General features: G+C 43.4%; 1 protein-coding gene across 3 annotated transcripts in view; it reads left to right on the top strand.

Moving 5' to 3' along the window:
• The window catches only part of PIGW (phosphatidylinositol glycan anchor biosynthesis class W), a 49,141-nt gene extending 31,215 nt beyond the window's left edge, over positions 1-17,926 (top strand). For all 3 annotated transcript variants that reach the window (XM_078679792.1, XM_078679793.1, XM_078679794.1), the window contains one exon: positions 13,759-17,926. In XM_078679792.1, coding sequence (XP_078535918.1) covers positions 13,769-15,292 — 1,524 coding nt within the window. In that variant the 5' untranslated portion in view covers positions 13,759-13,768 and the 3' untranslated portion in view covers positions 15,293-17,926. The remainder of the gene's footprint in view (positions 1-13,758) is intronic.
• The last annotated feature ends 1,222 nt before the right edge of the window (positions 17,927-19,148 follow it).

The raw sequence follows: 19,148 nt of genomic DNA, 5'->3' as shown, positions 1-19,148 counted from the left end.
TGGGGCTCTTGGCAAAATTGAGTGATGTTGACAGAAAATTATAAAAAAATGTGTCATTGCAGTTTCTGCTGATACGAAGGAAGAGGATTAATAGCTATTAAGTAGTGGTGTGTTCCATTAGTGGACAAGTGAAATTTAAAGGTTGCGATTTGAGTTGGTTGGGCCGCAGTTAGAGTGCACATTGTTAAGCTAAATTATCTATGGGGTACTCATTAAGACATGAGTGGGGGAACTGGCCTACTGATGACAATGGACACATTATCCCCGTAGAGCGACTGAGGTGCAAAAGGACACTCAAAGTGGGCTAACCAGGAAGCACTGAGTATGAAACAGTGATGCAACCATATGACGTGTCTGCTTCACATTAACAGAGAGGGTTACCCTGTTTTATTTCTGTATTGTTACTTCTAATACGTCAATAAAGATCACATAAAAAGAACTACACAATCTCTTGCTCTTGCATTGGACTTGCGCAAAATCCCTTTTTTTAAAGCTGTCTTCAAACTGTAGGACAGAGAGTAATCTCCTTTGCAGCTCTTCCAATAGCAAATTGCAGGTTACAGTTCTCAGTTTAGTTTCGTATTTGGAGTTTGAAAATTACAAGACACATTATTTGATTTGAGAGATAAGAAAGCTAGGTGGAGGTTGTATCTGCACCCAATGAGAGTAAACAGGGAAACTGCTTATATTTAAAATAGTTTTTCTCTCCATAATGTGAGTCTTGAAGAGAGAGAGTATGTTTTGCTTAGGGGCAGCTCTGTGTCCTGTAGATACAATGATCTTATTCATCTCCTTTGGAATAAGGTTTAGGTGGACTAGCTCACTTCACTTTGATTTAGCTCCTTACGGGACAATAAATAATTTATTTTGATTTCACTCTGAAAGTCTGTGAAGCTATCTCAAAGTACTAATTAAAGCTTGATCCTGCCATGAGTTTCACCTCTGTTCTAATCTAACTGCCCATGACAGGGGAAATAATAGTTGTTGCCAGCTACTTCTCTCAACCGAATTCCAAGAGGTATGTGCACTTACAATTACAAGTTCCGCATCATATAATACTTAGAGAGTAACTTTACTTCTCAAGGCAAAAATTAGTGGGTCAAACAACAACCCTTCAATATCATGGTTATATTTCTGCAGACCTCGGATGGATGCATTGGGGTGCACTGCTACAAATGAAAAGACCATGTCAGCGATGTATGGAAGTTCTAAAATAGATATTTTAAGATTCCATTGCCGCACTTGAGGTGCTCTGAAAAAACAAGAAAATGTACTTCTTTTTATGCCAAAAGATATATATATATATATATATATATATATACATTTTATCTAGATACATTGTTATTCTTTGGACCAATAGTCATGAAAAATGATCGGTTTTCTTTAAAGGCAGAATCAAGTGAGTCCATTATAACTATATCATTTACATTAATCATCAATATAAACCTTTATTCAATTAGTACAATAAAAACCATAAAAGACAACAAAAAGTATTTGCTTTCAATAGGCATGGGATATGCATATCATCCACCTTCGGGAAAACAAGATAATCCCTGAGAATAAAGTAGGAGCTTACACGCAACCCTGCCTTAACCCATTACCCACTCAAATCCTAAGTCACACTTCCATAGAATACCTTTCTACCTGGACCCAAATCGAGAAGTAGAGTTCTCTAAGAGTTGAGAGGGGACCTCCAGCAATACTTATTCCCATCAGTTTCTAGCACAAGGTCTCCCTACCAATCAGACAAAATATGCTGAAAGGTATACAAAGCAGCAAAAGAGATTTTAAAGTTTTCTATGGTCTTGCATGCAGTGACCCATAGAGTAAAGTATTGTTCAATGTTGAGTGATTGTTCTTCTCTTTCATACTTTCTTTTAGCAGATTTAATGTTCTTCTCTTTCATACTTTCTTTTAGCAGATTTAAGGTTATCTTAACATACACAGAGGTCCGGATATGTGTGAAACTAATATATATTTTTTAGGAAGAGGGTAATCATCATTTTTGTGTATCGCTATAATCACAGCTCCTAGCCAAGAATCGGGAAAATTCCAGTATTGTTAACCCAGGAGAAAAACTGACATAAGATTGAGGCTTTCTATCCTGTATTTGACTTTATGATCATTGCAGAGAGTTTTCCTGACCTACTGCTCTGCTTAATGAGCAGACAGTGTTTTTATAGGCTCAGTAGTAAATAACGTTACTATTAAATCATTCTTGATGTAATCAGTTTATGTTTATTGGAACCAGCCTGATCATACAGTTCCGCTTAGTAGAATACCCCAAACTCTTCCAAAATTAATTAGATAACAGGGTTGGGAATTCTGAGAACCTTAACAACCAGTGGCTGTAATTTCCTGTGGTCTTAAGGCTATGGTTTCTGCCATTAAGGATTAGCTTTTGTTATAATACACGTTTCTTTTTGTATGTTAGGTTTTTATAATAGTTTCCAAATAATTGTATTCGAAAGAGATTTGTTTTCCACCCTCTTTTTCCACTTGTAAACTCATTTCCTTAGCTCTTTCCTTCTCACGGGTCTTAGCAGGCCATCTTCTAATATTAAGGATTTTGTGCAGGATGTTATTTGACGGGTGTGGTCTTTTCCAATGCCAATCTTAAACAGAAAACCACTGCCTTTATTAAATTATTATTCCACTCTATCATAATTTGGTTTGAAATTTAAACATCAGCATGATGGAAAAAGTTTGGCAAAACTTAGGAAAAGAGTAGCTGTTCATACATTATGAATGGCAGCTAAGCAGCTCTGTATCAGCCTAAAGATTGACCAGAAAGAGAATTTCTCACACTGGCACCACCGTTTCACAACTCTCTGTAGAGCCTCTGATTTTATAGTTGTCACTGTAAGCACATATATTTGCAAAATAGTGAGCTAAAGATGAACAAAGAAAATTGGATAACGTAATTGATAAGTACGTTTTTTGATTCAAGTATGGTTACTTTGGATGCCTTTTCTGATCTTTTTTTATCGTTACTTGATGTTGTTACATTTACTAATTATACACTCGACTATTTGTGTTTCCCCTAGTAATAAAAGATGCTCTAAAAAAGCCATCTCAAAACAGCAAATTAGACTTTAAAGGGAAAATCAAGATGCTGGAACTCTTTGGAGGTGCACATTGAAGTATTAAATTATAGGCCAACGTCATCTAGTTCAGATCAGATAACCATACAAGGAAATATTGATATTGTCACATCTATAAACTATTCCTGTGCTCAAGGACCAGCTGGTAGTCCTGTTTCGTTACTGCAAATGACACCTATTAAAACAGGCTTAGATACTTAAATCCCTATTCCTAAACTGTATTTACTTGAATTGTATCCCTGAATCTTGGAAGAGTAGTCAAATGATCCCCTTGAACAAAAAACGTGACAGATGTGAACCTACAAATTACCATCTGATTGCCTTGTTAGATGTTATGGAGAAAGTCTTTGGTAAGGTCATAATATCCCAGTTAGTAAACTGGGTGAATGATAAACATCTTACACCTTTTGAGCAAGTGGGGTTTTGCCCCACTTGTTGTACAACAGACCCCATTATCTATCTCCTTTACTATGCAGGAAATATGTAAAATAAATAATAATAAAAATGAAATTATTTGTGGCTTTTGTTGATTTTTAGCAGTGTGTTCAGTCGATTTGATCATTCCAAGATATGGCATAAACTGATAGCCTAGGCCATTCATGATTATTATTTCCTATAATCAATATTTACTCTAACAACTTGGTGCGTGTACTATTAGGATCGACAAATGAACTTTCATGCAGAATCTCTTAAACCCAGGTTGTGTATTAGCCCCTTTACTTCTTTCATTGCACCTATTCGATCTACCAGAGCATATAAAATTGTCCCATTCCTGTTTCTCAAAATTAGGTGATAATTAAATCTCTGCTTTGATGCACGCAGGCGGTTTGGACTACAAAGACAATTAAATGCATTAGCAGCCTAAGCAAACACACATACTTTATTGGTCAATGAAAGCAAAACCAAGCTAATGATTGTGGGGGCCCATGGATATACTTCTCTGCAGAAACATTTTTTATTATATTAAGAGTGTAAAAGGGGGCGTGGCTAGCAGCCGACTGGAATGGCTGCCTAGCAGAGGAGCTCCGTGGTAACCGAGACCCCATCTCAATATCCTCACATCCATCCGTGATCTCGGCTGCTCAGGCGACTGTTTCACCGAAAGGACTCCAAGCGGCGTCCTCCGCCGCAACCCCGGTGTTGATCCGACACCGGCAACTGCCCCGCGGTGGAGTGCCTGCCTGCGGCCTGCTCGCATCGTGGCTGCACCGGCCTGTCCTACAACCCTACCCGGCCGGAAGTGAGGGGCCGCCGGGAGACCGGACCGGAAGCCCCCGCATTGCGGCTCCGACCACAGCCCGGAGGAATCATCCGCTTCGCACACCGGACGTGTGCACCGGTGGCGGCGCTCTTCTGAGGTGGGTCTTCGCCTCCCCCACACCCCCCCCGCCCTTGACTTGGTTGTCATCGGGGGCCGGTGGAGAACATCCTGAGGCCGGGAATCGACGGTGAGTGAGGAGCCTACACCTGATCCCCCCCCCCCTCGCCACCCCCCGCCACTGACTGTATTACCGGCGGGAGGTGAGCGATCTATTGTCACGCTGACGGGGCGGACCCGACCATTTACTGCCAGGCGCGCCGTCCCTCCTCCGGAGCCGACCTCACCTGCGCTGTTGCTGGCCTGGAGCCGCGCTGGTGGGATAACGACCTACCGGATTCGTGCCTGGGGACGAGCAAGTAAAGATACGCCCCAGACGGGGGCCACCGCAGTGTGAGCTCTGTAACGAGTTCACCAACCCGTGCTGCGATCCTGACACAGCTTTGAGGGGGCGCATTGGACCTTAGGGGATCTCCCACTACATGGAGAGAGAGTACTGACCGGTGTATGCACACTCATCCCCCAGAGACACTGCTCGCCCGGAGTGACAGTGAGACAGTTGTGGCGCAGTGGCCTGCACATTACAAGGCGCTCTGCATTGAGGTTTCCTTCTGACCAAGCCTCGTCTAACCCACCGCTTTGTCGCTATTCACTATACTGGCCGACCTCGGTATTGGGGGATCCTATCCGCTGAGCCAGTCTCGGAGCTTACCCCTGACGCCTGACCGGGCCTGCCTCGTCGGCGGACCGTCCTAATTGCACGCCCGACCCTCAGAGGGCCGAGAAACTGACAGGACACTAGCCGGGGCTGACACGCCTGACGGCCCACGCAAGGTCGGCGGAATGGCGGGAAAAGGAACGCGACACAACGCTGCTCAGTCGAGACTGGAAAAATTCGCGTTCGAGAAGACCCCCTCGCAACACACAGAAGGACGTTCGTCCGCAGGCAAAAGCTCGAGGACTTAATGAGGACGCTCACTAACGTCCAAACTACAGTGGGGGCCATCTCCTCGGACGTCGGATTACTGAGGGCGGACCTGCACAAGATGACCAAGAGGGTGGCGCAGGTTGAAGTGGTCACGAAATCCCTGGTTGAGGACACCTCCGGACTACAGCTGGCCATGGAACGGATGGAGGCGGTCACTAAGAAACTGCAGGACAAGCTGGACGATCAGGAGGGGCGGGCTCGGCGTAACAATGTCCGAATCCTTGGAATGCCAGAATCGGAAGGCAAACAGGCGATGGACCTTTACATCGAAGACCTTATCAAGACTGAACTGAAACCGAGAGGTCTATCGAACTTCTTCTCAGTGGAGAGGGCGCACAGGGTCCCAGGTGGAACGCCGAAACCGGGAGCAACACCACGGCCTGTCCTGGCCAGGCTATTCAATTTCCGGGACAGGGATGTCATCCTCCAAGCGGCTCGGAATACCCCACCCATCAAAATACAAAACTCCACGTTGGCCTTCTTTCCTGACTATACTGCCGAGGTGGCCCGACGCCGCAAGACCTTCATGGAGGTAAAACAGGCCTTGCGAGCAAAGGAATTGCCCTATTCGATGCTGTTCCCGGCGAAACTAAGGGTCGTAGATAACCATAAAGCTTGGTTTTTTGATACCCCGGAGGCGGCGTGGGATAGGCTGGATGGTTGGAGTCGGGTGGAACCAACTAGACGCACGGGCAGAGACCAACGAAACCAACGATTCGACACTGCAGGAACTTCGCCAACATCGACCCGGGAGAATCGTGACAAGGAGCTGGAAGAGGGGCCGGAAGCCGACGAACGATGTCCTGAAATATGAGTTCTTTACTGACACTGTACGGTCCATCGGTGGCAACGAGAGGTGAGAGGGCTGCCGTTGGACTATGAACGAGAGGAGCAGACTGTGACTGATGGGGTCACTCGTGCCACGGAACACTTACCCCGCAAGCAAGTACATTGGGGAGAAATGGGAGTAGGCACTCTGCTAAGTTGGGGATGCGGGCGGTTCTATGTCCGTGTAGCAGGGAGGCAGGGAGGGGGGATGGACAGGGGGGTTTGTTTGCAAAGTTCTATTGTTCTCTTTTGAGTCTCATGTTTTTCCTAGGGTTATATGTACACACGACCACGGGGCATTTACTCTGGCGCCACTACACACTGCTAGGTCTTCAATGCCGCCATAGACGAGGCTTCTTAGTGAGCCTAGTATTCTCCAGGGTCCTTCTAGCTAGACAGGGGGAGGGATTTGGAACCGCTCTGTACACTACACGATACGATAGATGGTATGGGACCCCGGTCCGAGTGTCTTCTTCGGGAGCATTGCCGCTCCGGCACTTAGTACATAATGATTGTTCAGTAATTGGGCCCCAATGTTCCTATAGTCTCAGGTTCCTATCTAGGCCAGCTCTCCACTCAAGCGCAGAACGCTCTTTGTGTTACCTCTGCACAACGCCGAACACTCTTTACCGCCACAGACGGAGCTTCCCATATACACTGTTGTTGGACCCCGGTCCAAATGCTAGATTCAGCGCCACTGACACGCAGGAGCACCTACACCCATGGCTGACCAAAACCTTTTAACGCCTCACCCCCCCTCACAATCACTGGTTACTCCCCCACTCACTATCATCACCTGGAATGTCAATGGGTTGGGCCACAAAATTAAGCGGGGTTTAGTCCTCCAATTTCTTAAGAGAAAGGCACCGACAATAGTATTACTCCAGGAGACACATCTGGTGGGTACATCCTGTAAGGCCCTTAACCGCTGGGGATTTAAAATGGTCACCCACGCAGAATTCTCCTCTGGTTCACGTGGAGTTGGTATCCTGGTTTCCAAAAATGCACCCCTACTTGGCTGACGACCAGGGACGCTTTGCTGCGATCAGTTGCCAATGGGAGGGACGGCCATACAATGTACTGTCGGTTTACATCCCCCCGGCGTTGCATCAAGGGGCCTTCCAAGACCTGGGTGACTTACTGCTTAGACTCCCGGAAGGGGAATTAATTATCGGAGGTGATTTTAATGCGGTGCTAGACGCTGCCATGAATCGACAGCCTCCTCGAGAGGCTACCAGAGCGGACCACCTGTTCCGAGAATTCTTGGATGCACTGGGATTGTTAGATGCATGGAGACTCAAGCATCCCCGGGATCGACAATACACTTTTCTTTCGGGAGTACATTATAGTCTCTCCCGATTAGACTACTTACTGACGCTAGCCGTTCCCCCAGAAAAGATTACCTCCATTGAACACTTACCGCGGGGAATATCTGACCACTCCCCGGTGCTACTCACCTACACAGTACACCCCACCAGACGTCAACGGATTTATCCGATCTATCCTGGGTATCTTAAGAATTGTACCATTTCTAAGGCACTAAAGACGGCTACCACGAATTACTTCGAAGACAATGTGGGCTCGGTCGACTCACAGTCGATACTATGGGAGGCCTACAAAACAGTGATCAGGGGACAAGCTATCTCCACTATCACTAGGCATAAAGTGGCACAGAGGGCAGCCATCGAGTCACTCGAGACAGCGGTCCAGTCCGCAGAGTTGGCGCACGCCTCTGACCCCACGGAGGACGCGGCACACACACTGGCGTTAGCATCTCAGGAATTCAGAGCATATGCAGAGGACATGACAAAGCTGAGGTTAACTGATACGCTACACAGGGTCTATGAATTAGGAGATAAGACGGTGAAAATGCTGGCATGGATTGAGAGGAAGGAAAGGGCGAGTAGGCGGATAGCGGCCTTAACACTTCCAGATGGCACACACACGACCTCTCCCGCTGAAATAGTGGAGGAACTCGCCTCCTACTATGAATCTGTGTACACAGCACGTGCGGAAATATCAGTGGACGAATGTACACGCTTCCTGCATGACATTCCTCTCTCCACACTCTCGCAGGAAGAAGCGCAGTCACTAGAAGATGACCTAACGGGGGAGGAGCTGGGGCTGGCCATAGCAGCCCTAAACACCGGAAAGGCAATGGGACCTAACGGCCTACCGATCGAACTATATAAGACTATGTCATCAGCCCTTACCCACCATATGCTTCCCATGTATGCAGACTGCTTGGAGCGGGGCTCCCTCTCGCCGGATCAGAGGTTGGCCACTATTGTCACTATACACAAGCCTGGTAAACCACCTGATCTGTCTTCCTCATACCGGCCAATCTCGCTGATGAACGCGGATGCTAAAGTGCTAGCGAAACTCCTGGCTCAGCGTCTACAACCTCACCTCACAACTCTTGTCCACCCCGACCAATCCGGCTTTATGCCAGGGCGAAACACCTCCCTTAATCTGCGGCGTCTTAATGGGATACTACACCGCATTCCCTCACTCAGGGAGGATGCCGCAATTCTCTCCTTAGACGCCACCATGGCATTCGATCTGGTGGAGTGGCCGTTCCTCTTTGCGGTACTCAGGAAAATGGGCTTTGGCCCTAAATTCTGTGGCTGGGTTAAGCTCCTATATACAGCGCCCCTGGCACAGATCATTGCGAATGGGCACACGTCACGAGTGATCACTTTGGGTCGCGGCACCCGACAGGGATGCCCCCTGTCCCCGCTATTATTCGCCCTCATACTAGAGCCACTGGCGGTGAAAATCCGTATGGATCCACAGATCCGGGGCATCTCGTGGGGAGGGGCTGGGAAGACCGCATCTCCCTTTATGCCGATGACAGAAACCGGTCCCCGGTAGCTTGTCTCCTTTCTGGTGAAGAATTGGCTTGATAGTTTGATCTGCCCTGTTCCCATGATGCACTGGGCCAGGGACAGACTAATTTGCATATAGCCAGGTTCTGAGCTGGGATGGGGCAGTGAGCTAAATAACGGTGATGGATCAAGCCCTGATATTTGGACTGGGTAAGAGTGGTCTGCTTAATTCAGACACTCTGTTCATCACCACCCCCTTTTCTGAATCGTTTTTGGCCACTATAGGTGTGGCAGGGTATACTCAGACATGAGTCCCTTGCTCACTGCTCCATCAGGATTCAAGCAAGCCGGGCCGACGAGGCTGAAATGCCAGAAACCGGTCCCCGGTAGCTTGTCTCCTTTCTGGTGATGAATTGGCTTGGTAGTTTGGTCTGCCCTGTTCCCATCATGCACTGGGACAGGAACAGACTAATTATCATGTAGCCAGGTTCTGAGCTGGGATGGTGCAGTGAGCTAAAAAACGGTGATGGATCAAGCCCTGATCTTTGGACTGGGTAAGAGTGGTCTGCTTAATTCAGACACTCTGTTCATCACCACCCCCTTTTCTGAATCATCTCTAATTATGAGTTTGGCAGTCTTTCAGTGTAAGGCCGCAATATGCTTGGCAGGGCCGCAAGCACATTAAGAGTCTCCTCATCACCAGCTCATGGCGGTGCTCTCGCCATGAAAATGCTGGCAGTGGGGACACTAAGGGGGCCCTAGGGATACATGCAGGGGGGCACATGGTGTGGCCTCCTGTGTGCATGCCCCCCAGTTCATGTACAGCATGGACTGCACAGCGCATGACGTGCGGGAACTTGATTTGGTGCTCCCTCAGCGCTGGAGTTCTCAGGCTCACATATGAGCCTTAAAACTGCACTGCTACGGGACTGTCAAAGCCCTGCCTGCCAGACCACAAGGAAACTCGTAATCTAGCGGGCAGGCAGCAGTCGACTTTGGCATTGTGGGAGCAGGGCGTAGCGGCTCGCTCCCACACCGCCAAAGACGTAATCAGGCCCTTAGCCTAGTGATTTGTAAAACCAGCTGGCCACTGCCAGATCTGTTGGCTTTCTTCAATATTTCAGAGCATAAGTAAAAGGAGATTTTCCCTCTATAGTGACATTTTACACTACTAAATTCCCTGCCATAGCACGTTAAGCTATCAAAGTACAACCAAATACTTCAATAGTAAAACTTCATGATGAGACTGAAATCCTTCCACTGACTATCCACTGCCATACTTCAATGGATGGCTCTTCCAATTTCCAATGAAAATCCACTATCAAGTACCTTGGGATATGGTTTTGTAAAGACCTCAATGAATCCCTTTCCATTGATGAAAATAAAACCCTACATAAAATAAAAGAAAGACTGTCAACATGTGAGAAACAAAAGGGATCCATCCCTGAAAAGATATGTAACCGTGTTCTTCCAAACTAGGTGTGTCTCCTACAGTGGTGGAAAGCACACAGCTTTGTTTAAATACCCCTCACACACCAAAAAGGCCCTTGGTGTCATGCTTCATCAAAGGGGTCTTCCTGCCCCGCCACGGGACGGGGCATGCTGCAACCTATGACTACGCGGGAGCACTAGTTATTGAACAAGACTATGTGTAGTGTAGGTATGTGAGTGTAAGGGTCAGGAGTGAGTGGAGGAGTGAATATATATTAAAAAATACCTGGCTCTATGGAAAGAAGACTTTAATGTTCAGTTGAGCTGGTATTGTTAAAAGTGGGAAAAGAGATGGAGAAACAAAGCTATAATGAACTGCTTCTCCTATGCCAACATGTTTCGAAGCCCTACCCTGGCTTGTTCATCAGGACCAAAGGATCCCTTCTACACTCATACTCGAAATTTTAGTAAATAGAAAAAGGTGTATATACTTGTAGATACTACTACGTGGTGGACATGTCAAAATAAACATGCACTGTATACAATACCTCAATAGGTATGCTACATAATGTATATTTTGTCTAAAAAGGAATGCTGCCCCATGAGCCTCAGAAATGGTGTGGGAAGGTGTGTCTATAGTCAAACAAATGTGAAGATGACTGCCTCTCCTGGATACTACCTCCCCGCGGCTTCGTGGGGTCATGCTGCTTCAAAACGTTTTTTAAAACTTACCACCTCAAAAACTCCACGCCATCCACCTTTGGCACAAAAGTGAACTCCTTAATTTTCTTCCAAAAACCTAGCTCCCCCGGTTGAGGACACCTGGGCTAAAGGGAGATCACACTTACTTCAACACAAACTGATTCCCTCCCTAACCCAGACTAAATTCTTTGCTGCACACTTTATGTACTCGACCCCTGCAAAATTATTTCAATTAAAACTGAAGGGTGCCAATACATGCTGGACGTGCGACTCCTCCCCCAGTGGCTAAGAACATATCTTATTCTTTTGCCCTAACATTCAAACCTACTGGCACAATGTCTCTCGACTGCTACAAAAAATGTGTAGAATGACTATTTCGTTATCCCTTCCTCATCTGCAGACCCTCCAATTGATCCCCCTGCCACGGGTCTCTTCCTCATTGTCCTTTTACTCCCCATTGCCATTAAAGTAATGCTGATTGATTGGAAATCTAGTAACAATGTAACTTACCATAATTGGTGGGCCTGGGTTACCTATCTAAAAAGCACACACATAACACAATCTAGTAACAAAGGTTGCCCGGTAACCTCCCAGCATATTTGGGATACGCTCGCTCACTTAATTCACAGTCCACCCCCTTAAAGGGAAATCCTCCAAATCTTCCCCTAGCCACCGGTTCCACCCTCGTCCGCTCTACTTAGGTTTTTGCCACCTCTTATACTGAATCACATGACTCCACCTCTTCCCCCACTCCTATCCCCTACCCTTTTACCTTTGTTATGATACCAGACACACTTGCGGAGATGTGAACATATTGCATATATTTCTGTGTGCATTTCTCAAGACTCACACCTCCCCCATACATCAAAACTCCAATCTTACGCCACACTCTCTGGGTATGGCAACAGCTAATGGCATTCTTCAAATCCTGTCGATAGCAACCCATAAGTGTTACGTTGTAGTACACATCATGCAATTGTCCATTACTTTATTTAACACTTTGTTCTCCCTCCTTGTTTCCTTCTGTATTTTTTTTATTATTATTATAATACCTATAGAAACTTTTTCCACAAAAAAGCAAATCACGAAATAAAATCTTTGCTCACTAAACTAGTGTCCTATTGTTTAATAACTTTGAATATCTCTAAACGATCTTTTAAATCAAACATATCTGATATCAATTAGGTTATGGTTGAAAAATGTTCCTAAATAAAAGCTTTTAAAAATTATTTTAACTGTACCTTTGTAAATATGAATGAAATGCAATTTTATTTAAGATCTAATCTTAGCTTTGAGGCTATAGGATTATTTATAAATATCAGGTATGAAAATCTTCTGATGAAATTATCTGGGTGGTTAGGGGAAAGGCACCCACGTTGCCAGTTCTATGGAGCTGATAGTCAAGATTTAGATCATGTACCATTCTTTTGTTCTGGATTAAGAACGTACCAAAAAACGATATTTCAGACCTATTTTTGTTAGGTTTAATACACCCACCTACTCCTTAATGCTATTTGTGCTGTTTTTATTAGAATTCTTTTAACATTTGTTATAAAAAGTTTATTTTCTTTAGTTCCTTTATTATCTTGTAAATGTCAAATATATTTTATTGTGGCTTATAATTTGTTAGTGAGTAATATTGCTGTGCAAATGTTACAATAATAAAAGATTTTTTTTTAAAGTCATTTTCTGCAATATTTAGAGGCAACATAATAAAAATGGCCATTATTGTATAAAAATGTTGGTGCGAGTGATCCTCGTAAAAAATGAAGGTTGGGATGGAGCTCAAGGACCCTAGTCCCTGGTAACTATGGTTATGATAGTGGCCAAGAAAGACATTGTTTGTTACTTGAACAATTACAAGGCACCTGAGATCTGAAGCCCTTGGTGGAACCATTTTCCCAATATAATACCCAATATATGATCTAACTGATTAAATAGTAACAAGGCTGTGTTGTTGACACATGGTAAAAGATTGAGATGCGTGAGCTGGACTTATAAAACTGCTTATATTGGTTTGTGTAGAAAATAATGAGTCCTAAAAAAAGTTGGTCTAAGGCATAGCATTTCACAGTAAATTTGTTTCTAATACAATAGTAGATTCTATTACTCCCATTTGGAGTCAAGTTATTTGAAATGTGGGCAGACATTTCAGTCAACAATTAGCAACATTCCACTCTAAATCTATTGAGTTTAAAAATCTAGACGATTGATCCAAGTAGCTGGTGGTGTGTTTCTAGTACACGTCCGCTTGTGCATAGTACCAGAAAGTAGCCAATTCAAAAGGGGCATTCAATTTATGAATAGTTTCTGGCCGTCGGTGACTGACCTATTACTGTAACTATCAATTTCTCAGTTCAAACTTCCTAAATAAACTCTGTAATCATTTAACATATTGGCTTGAATATTTTTGTGATTCGCTAGCATAGTGCCATATCAAACATAGATGTTTATGAATTTGCTTTCGATAATGTATGGTTTACATAGATCATTCTCTTGTTTTAGTCTGTGCTTCAATAATATATCAAATTTAATTTGAAATGAAATTTTCCTTTGTAGGGCGAGAAGAATGTCTGAGAAAGTGCTGAAGGAAGCCTTTGTGAGTAATCTAAATGGAACAAGTCTAACAGAAATCTCATTGGGCTTAAGTGTGCCTCCATTTTGTGTGGTTGGCAGAGGGCTCCTGCTGATCCTCTATTATCTACAATGTGGACAATTTAAGTGTTCATGGCAAGGACATCTCTTACTAGATTTCCTTCTGCTCGTGGTCCCGATCGTGCTATCCTGCACTCTTCTAAGTGATATCCTTCTTTTTGTGCCCCTCTGCTTTTCAGCACTCTGTGCAATTACACTTTGTATATTATACACACAAAGAAATAATTATGTTCGGCAGAACTTTCAAGATATCATCAAAGTTCTTCTCAAGGCAAAATTAAAATCGAACAGTGTCCCATCAGTGACTGTTTTGCGGGTCTCTATTAACATATTGACTGCTGTCTCCATTCTGGCTGTGGATTTTCCACTGTTTCCAAGGAGGTATGCCAAAACGGAGAGCTATGGGACAGGCGTCATGGACTTTGGAGTTGGTGGTTACGTATTTGCAAATGCCCTTGTTTCACCAGAAGTACGACGACATTGTGGTGTGCTACAGAAGAAAGGGAGTGCTTTAACTAAGCAAATTATATCTGTTTGGCCACTTGCATTCCTTGGGGTATGTCGTTTCTTCAGCGTGAAAGCAGTGGATTATCAAGAACATGTTTCGGAGTATGGCGTCCACTGGAACTTCTTCTTCACCTTGGCAGTTGTGAGAATTGGAGCTTCTGTCGTGTTGACAATATTTCCAGTGCACATATCATGGATTGTGGCTGTTTTTCTTGCAGTAGTTTATCAACTAACTCTTGAAACAACAACTCTAAAAATGTTTATATTGAATGGAAGTGATGGCACAGGAACTCGGGAAGGATTTCTGAATGCTAATAGAGAAGGGATTTTCTCTGTGTTTGGCTATCTGGCAATATACATGGCTGGTGTGCAAGTGGGCCTTTATGTATTAAACACGAGAACCATGATTAGAGATTGGGTGAAAGCAATTTGGTCTCTTCTTGTAACCAGTTTCACACTTTTCTTAATCTTTCATGTCCTGCAAGTATACATAGAGGCTACCTCCAGGCGAATGGCTAATCTTCCTTTTATTGTCTGGGTGGTTGCACAGTGTTTGGCCTTCCTGGTTACCATATTCCTTGCAGATCTTGTTTTAGTATTTGCAAAACACTTGGTAACTGGAAGTACAGTACCTTGTTCTTGGAATTTCTCAAGTACTTTGGACAAAAATAAGAAAACTGATGAGTCCGATTTTTCTTCCTCCACAAAAGATCTAAATCAACCAGATCTCTGTCTTCTCAATGCCATAAATAGAAACCAGTTGCTTTTTTTCTTGCTAGCCAATGTGATGACTGGTCTAGTAAACATATTGATTGATACCATTCACAGCAGCAGTTCATTTTCATTAAGTGTCCTTTTACTGTACATGTTTTGCAATTGTTTGGTAATGTATATATTACATGTCAAAAGTATAACTTTCAAGTTTTGGTAATTTCATAAAAGTGTAGGTCTGCATTAAGTACGATAGGTGTATAATTCATCAAAGTATCAGTTTTTTAACTTTTAGATGTTGGTTCTGTATACGGGTAGCATCTTTTTAAAGCAGATCTTAACTGAATTTAATTTGGGTTGAATAACAAAGCGGTGCTTCAGAAATACTATTCTTTTTACTAGGAAGGTAAGGAAAACACAAAAATTTCTTTTGAAAACCAAGGTTAGTTTGAAAACAAAAATTCATTAAACAAAACACTCATAATCATGCCTTTTGTTCGGCCTGTGCCTTCACAGGTGTAGGTGATGTTTGTCAGTTTCACTCATGCTACTGGTTGTTTCTCCACATACAGAAAGCAGGAACCTATCTAGCAGTTAGGTTGTAGCTCTTGATTATGTACATGCAAGATATGTAGCAGAGCAGGTATTTCCTCTAATTTTAGTATTTGTAAATGATAAAACTGGTTCTACTGAATAAAATAGTTTTGGCCACCTCTGTTTTTTTGTTTTTTTTTTAGTTGTGTAAAGTTGTGCTAACCACCTACTACTGTCAAAGGCGAGATTGCGAATATTCCCTGCTATCTAACCAGCATACAAGATCATCTGCTAAACGCAGGTCCTCCCAGTGTATGTAACGTAGCTTAGTCAAGCAGTAAAGGCCTAACTCACCGGGAGGTGGTGTGAACTAGTTCAGACTACACTCAGCATAACACAAGTATTGTATTCATAGTAAAGGTTGAAGGTACAACTTGTAGGAGTTATTACTGAAACAGTAAAACAAATATAAATACAAAAATCCCATTATTCTGCCAATAACAGTTAAACAAGTTATGGAACAATCCAAAGTGCAAATCAAAATCTCAAAGCTATGTTAAGACATCACTCTACCTCAGTTCCTACCAGTCAGCATTAACTTTTTATGATGACATATTGTGATCTGCTGGTCACGTTTAATACACCGTCACTGTGGTGACCAAAGGGGTCTTGGAACCTTGGCATGTTTGACCATTGAAAGGATAGCAACACAGGGTCATTGGTTCCAGTCACTGGAGGAATCACATTTCCTGCTGGAGGGGATTGGTTTAGGTTCTGACTGTAATCAAGTTGCTAAATAGATAGACCGTGAACAAGGACGTCGTAGTCTAATCCACAAGCACTGGATTTTTGAAAGCACATGTGTCCATTGGGCACCAATGTAAAGCCAAGGAGGTTAGGGTCACCCTCAAGCGTGGCTTGTGGAGCACTAATTGGCACCCACGTCAGAGGCTGATGATGGGCCACTGATCATGCTAGACTGAGGTGAGTGGATCCATGAGATGGTGTAAAAGGGGTTGGGGGTTTCCCACATAAGTATCTATACAACTTGCTGGTGCCGGAATGCAAGTGTACAGGCAGAATCAATTCTCCTGCTTCAGTTCACCTGCACCCAGCTTCTTTGAGAGCTTTCCTCATTCTAGAGTGTGGTGTCAGGTTGTTTGGAAGGCATGCCGTACTTTCAGCATGCACTGGGAGTGGCTGTGGCTTAGTAGCAACAAAGGAGTATCACTCTCAAGTGGCTGCTCTGGTGGGAGCATGCGTGTATTCCATCCAGACAGCTCACTGGAGGAGATGGAGTATGAAGTGTGTGATCCCACTGTTTTCTACCAGGTGGCATCTGCCATCTTCCGGATCATCTCAATCCAATTTTGTCCACAATAGTTCCATGTTTGCAAACACTCCTCATGGAAAAGGAGTCCCCTATGTTGCAGGCTTTCAAATTGTCCTTGTGGGCTAATAGGCACCTCTGCTAGGGTGCAGCAGTGCGGTCCGCCAAACTATTACATTTACTTTCAAGCAGGACTCATCAGGAAGTGAGCTGAGGATGAGAAACGTTTCAAAACAAAGATAAAAATACTGAAAGCACTGGTGGACAAAGCAGCTGCCCAAGTCCTTATAGAATATCACCAGCATTTATCTAGAAAAACATTTTCTACTTTATTAGCACAAGAGATATGCATCATATCTTTATTGGATGGAAGTTATGCTGCCATCTTATGTAACTACTTTACAGTTATCTTAGAAACTGATCTGTATAGGTGCTGTTTGAGCCAGAAATTGGGATAGGTCGCTGTTTTTATTTCAGGGTCCTTGCCATGATCTATCTAGCATGTACTACTTTATGTTGTTTCAGATTTGTGTTTTTTGCTACTTGTTTTAGCGGACAGGGTCATTTTCATATCAAACCGTGTGTAGAATATTATATATATATATATTTGAGTTTTTTTAAGAAGCTGTAACATATATTTAATCAACAAAGGTTTCTTGTGTTCCAAATTCCAGTTTAAATTCCATTTATTTTATCTTTATTAGACAGTCAGTATACTATTACTTAATTTGTAATTATTTTCAATTGTTTTTATTTTGCCTATGCTGCTGTTGCAAAAAAAGAGAATTTATTATTTACGGTTTTGGCTTGTCCACATTTGCAGAGTATAGCAAACAAATTTACCTAAAGCCTGCCATTCTGGGAAAGCTGTTAGTGTACCAAAAATAATATTTAATTGGTTGATTTCTGAGCAATTAAACCCAACAAACTCGTAAATGGAGAACAAATAGAAAAACTCAATCTTAAAATAAATTACTTTTGAATATCAAACTCTGTAATGTTTGTTTTTGTATATAATGTTCAGAATATTAGACGGAATGTTGCAAGGTATGTTTTGCTGAACCTTTTTGAATGATTCTACAATAGAAAATGTGTTGTTGAGAAAAGCTATAAGAAGATTATTGAGCATAAATAGGTCTCAATTTCAAAGCCCAAGCTAATATCCAAATTTAGAAATTGGTTATAAAATTATCAATGTGTGCCTCTTATCGATAAACTGTTTTCTCACCCACAAGAGGCTGTGCTCAAACTAGTCTCATAATTATCAAAGCATACATTATTATTAAAGCCGGTCATTATTATTAAATCTTACAGGTATGTACATACGTTTTGTTAATCTGTATAACTTCAAGTAACAAGGCCACAATCATGTCTTCTTTCTTTTAATTGTGAATTCTCAAGATTTTGTTAAGTGCAAATTAACCCAGTAAACTATCAGTTTCTAGTCCTGTCATTAGATCTGTTTACATGTTCTGTGGCATTGCTTTTGAGTTCTGACTTGACAGCAGAGCTGCCGTCAGACTTATTGTGACCAACCTAAAGAAGAACTTTCAGGAGTACTACAGAGAGGGGCTTTGGCTCCACCCACTTGTCGGTATCCAGAAGTACATGTTTTGATTGAGCAGAAAGTGTGTGCTTCCACAGAAAAAAAGTGCTTTCCCTCCATGCTCTCCAATCAGTGAATTCTTAAATAATTGCACAAACGAACTGCTGCCTCTGTTTTAATGTATATGATTGTGCTGGGGGAAGTGCAATAATTGTGTGATGGAAGCGCAGCATCACTTAGAGAGCCGCAATTAACAGGACCCTCCCTACCTTAGTTGGGCTTTAATCTCCTCAATGGCCACCTTGTTCTACCCATTGAGTGAGAGAGGTTAGCAGTCTAGTGGGTGCAACGTGAGAGAAAGCTCCTATGTGCCTGATCAGCCATAAACAGGCAGCCGATGCGCGGATGTGGCAATTGCACACCAAAGGCTAGCCCATCTGTGCTCATCCGTGCCTGGGCTGCACAAAAGGTCAGAACCCCTGCTTCACCTTCGTCACCCAAGACACCTCACTCTGCCCCTCCCCCATCTGCTACTTCTCTGACTTCCTTGCACAAAGGTCTGCCTACATTATTTTGCTCTAGGGGAAACAGACATGGCCAAGTGCACTGCATACACTGCAGTTTCACCCCTACTACGAAGGGTAACCTCACTATTTCTAGTATCAC

The sequence above is a fragment of the Lissotriton helveticus genome, chromosome 3_1, assembly GCF_964261635.1.
Source record: "Lissotriton helveticus chromosome 3_1, aLisHel1.1, whole genome shotgun sequence".
NCBI classification, from domain to species: domain Eukaryota; kingdom Metazoa; phylum Chordata; class Amphibia; order Caudata; family Salamandridae; genus Lissotriton; species Lissotriton helveticus.
This window is presented reverse-complemented; position numbering and strand designations above follow the sequence as displayed.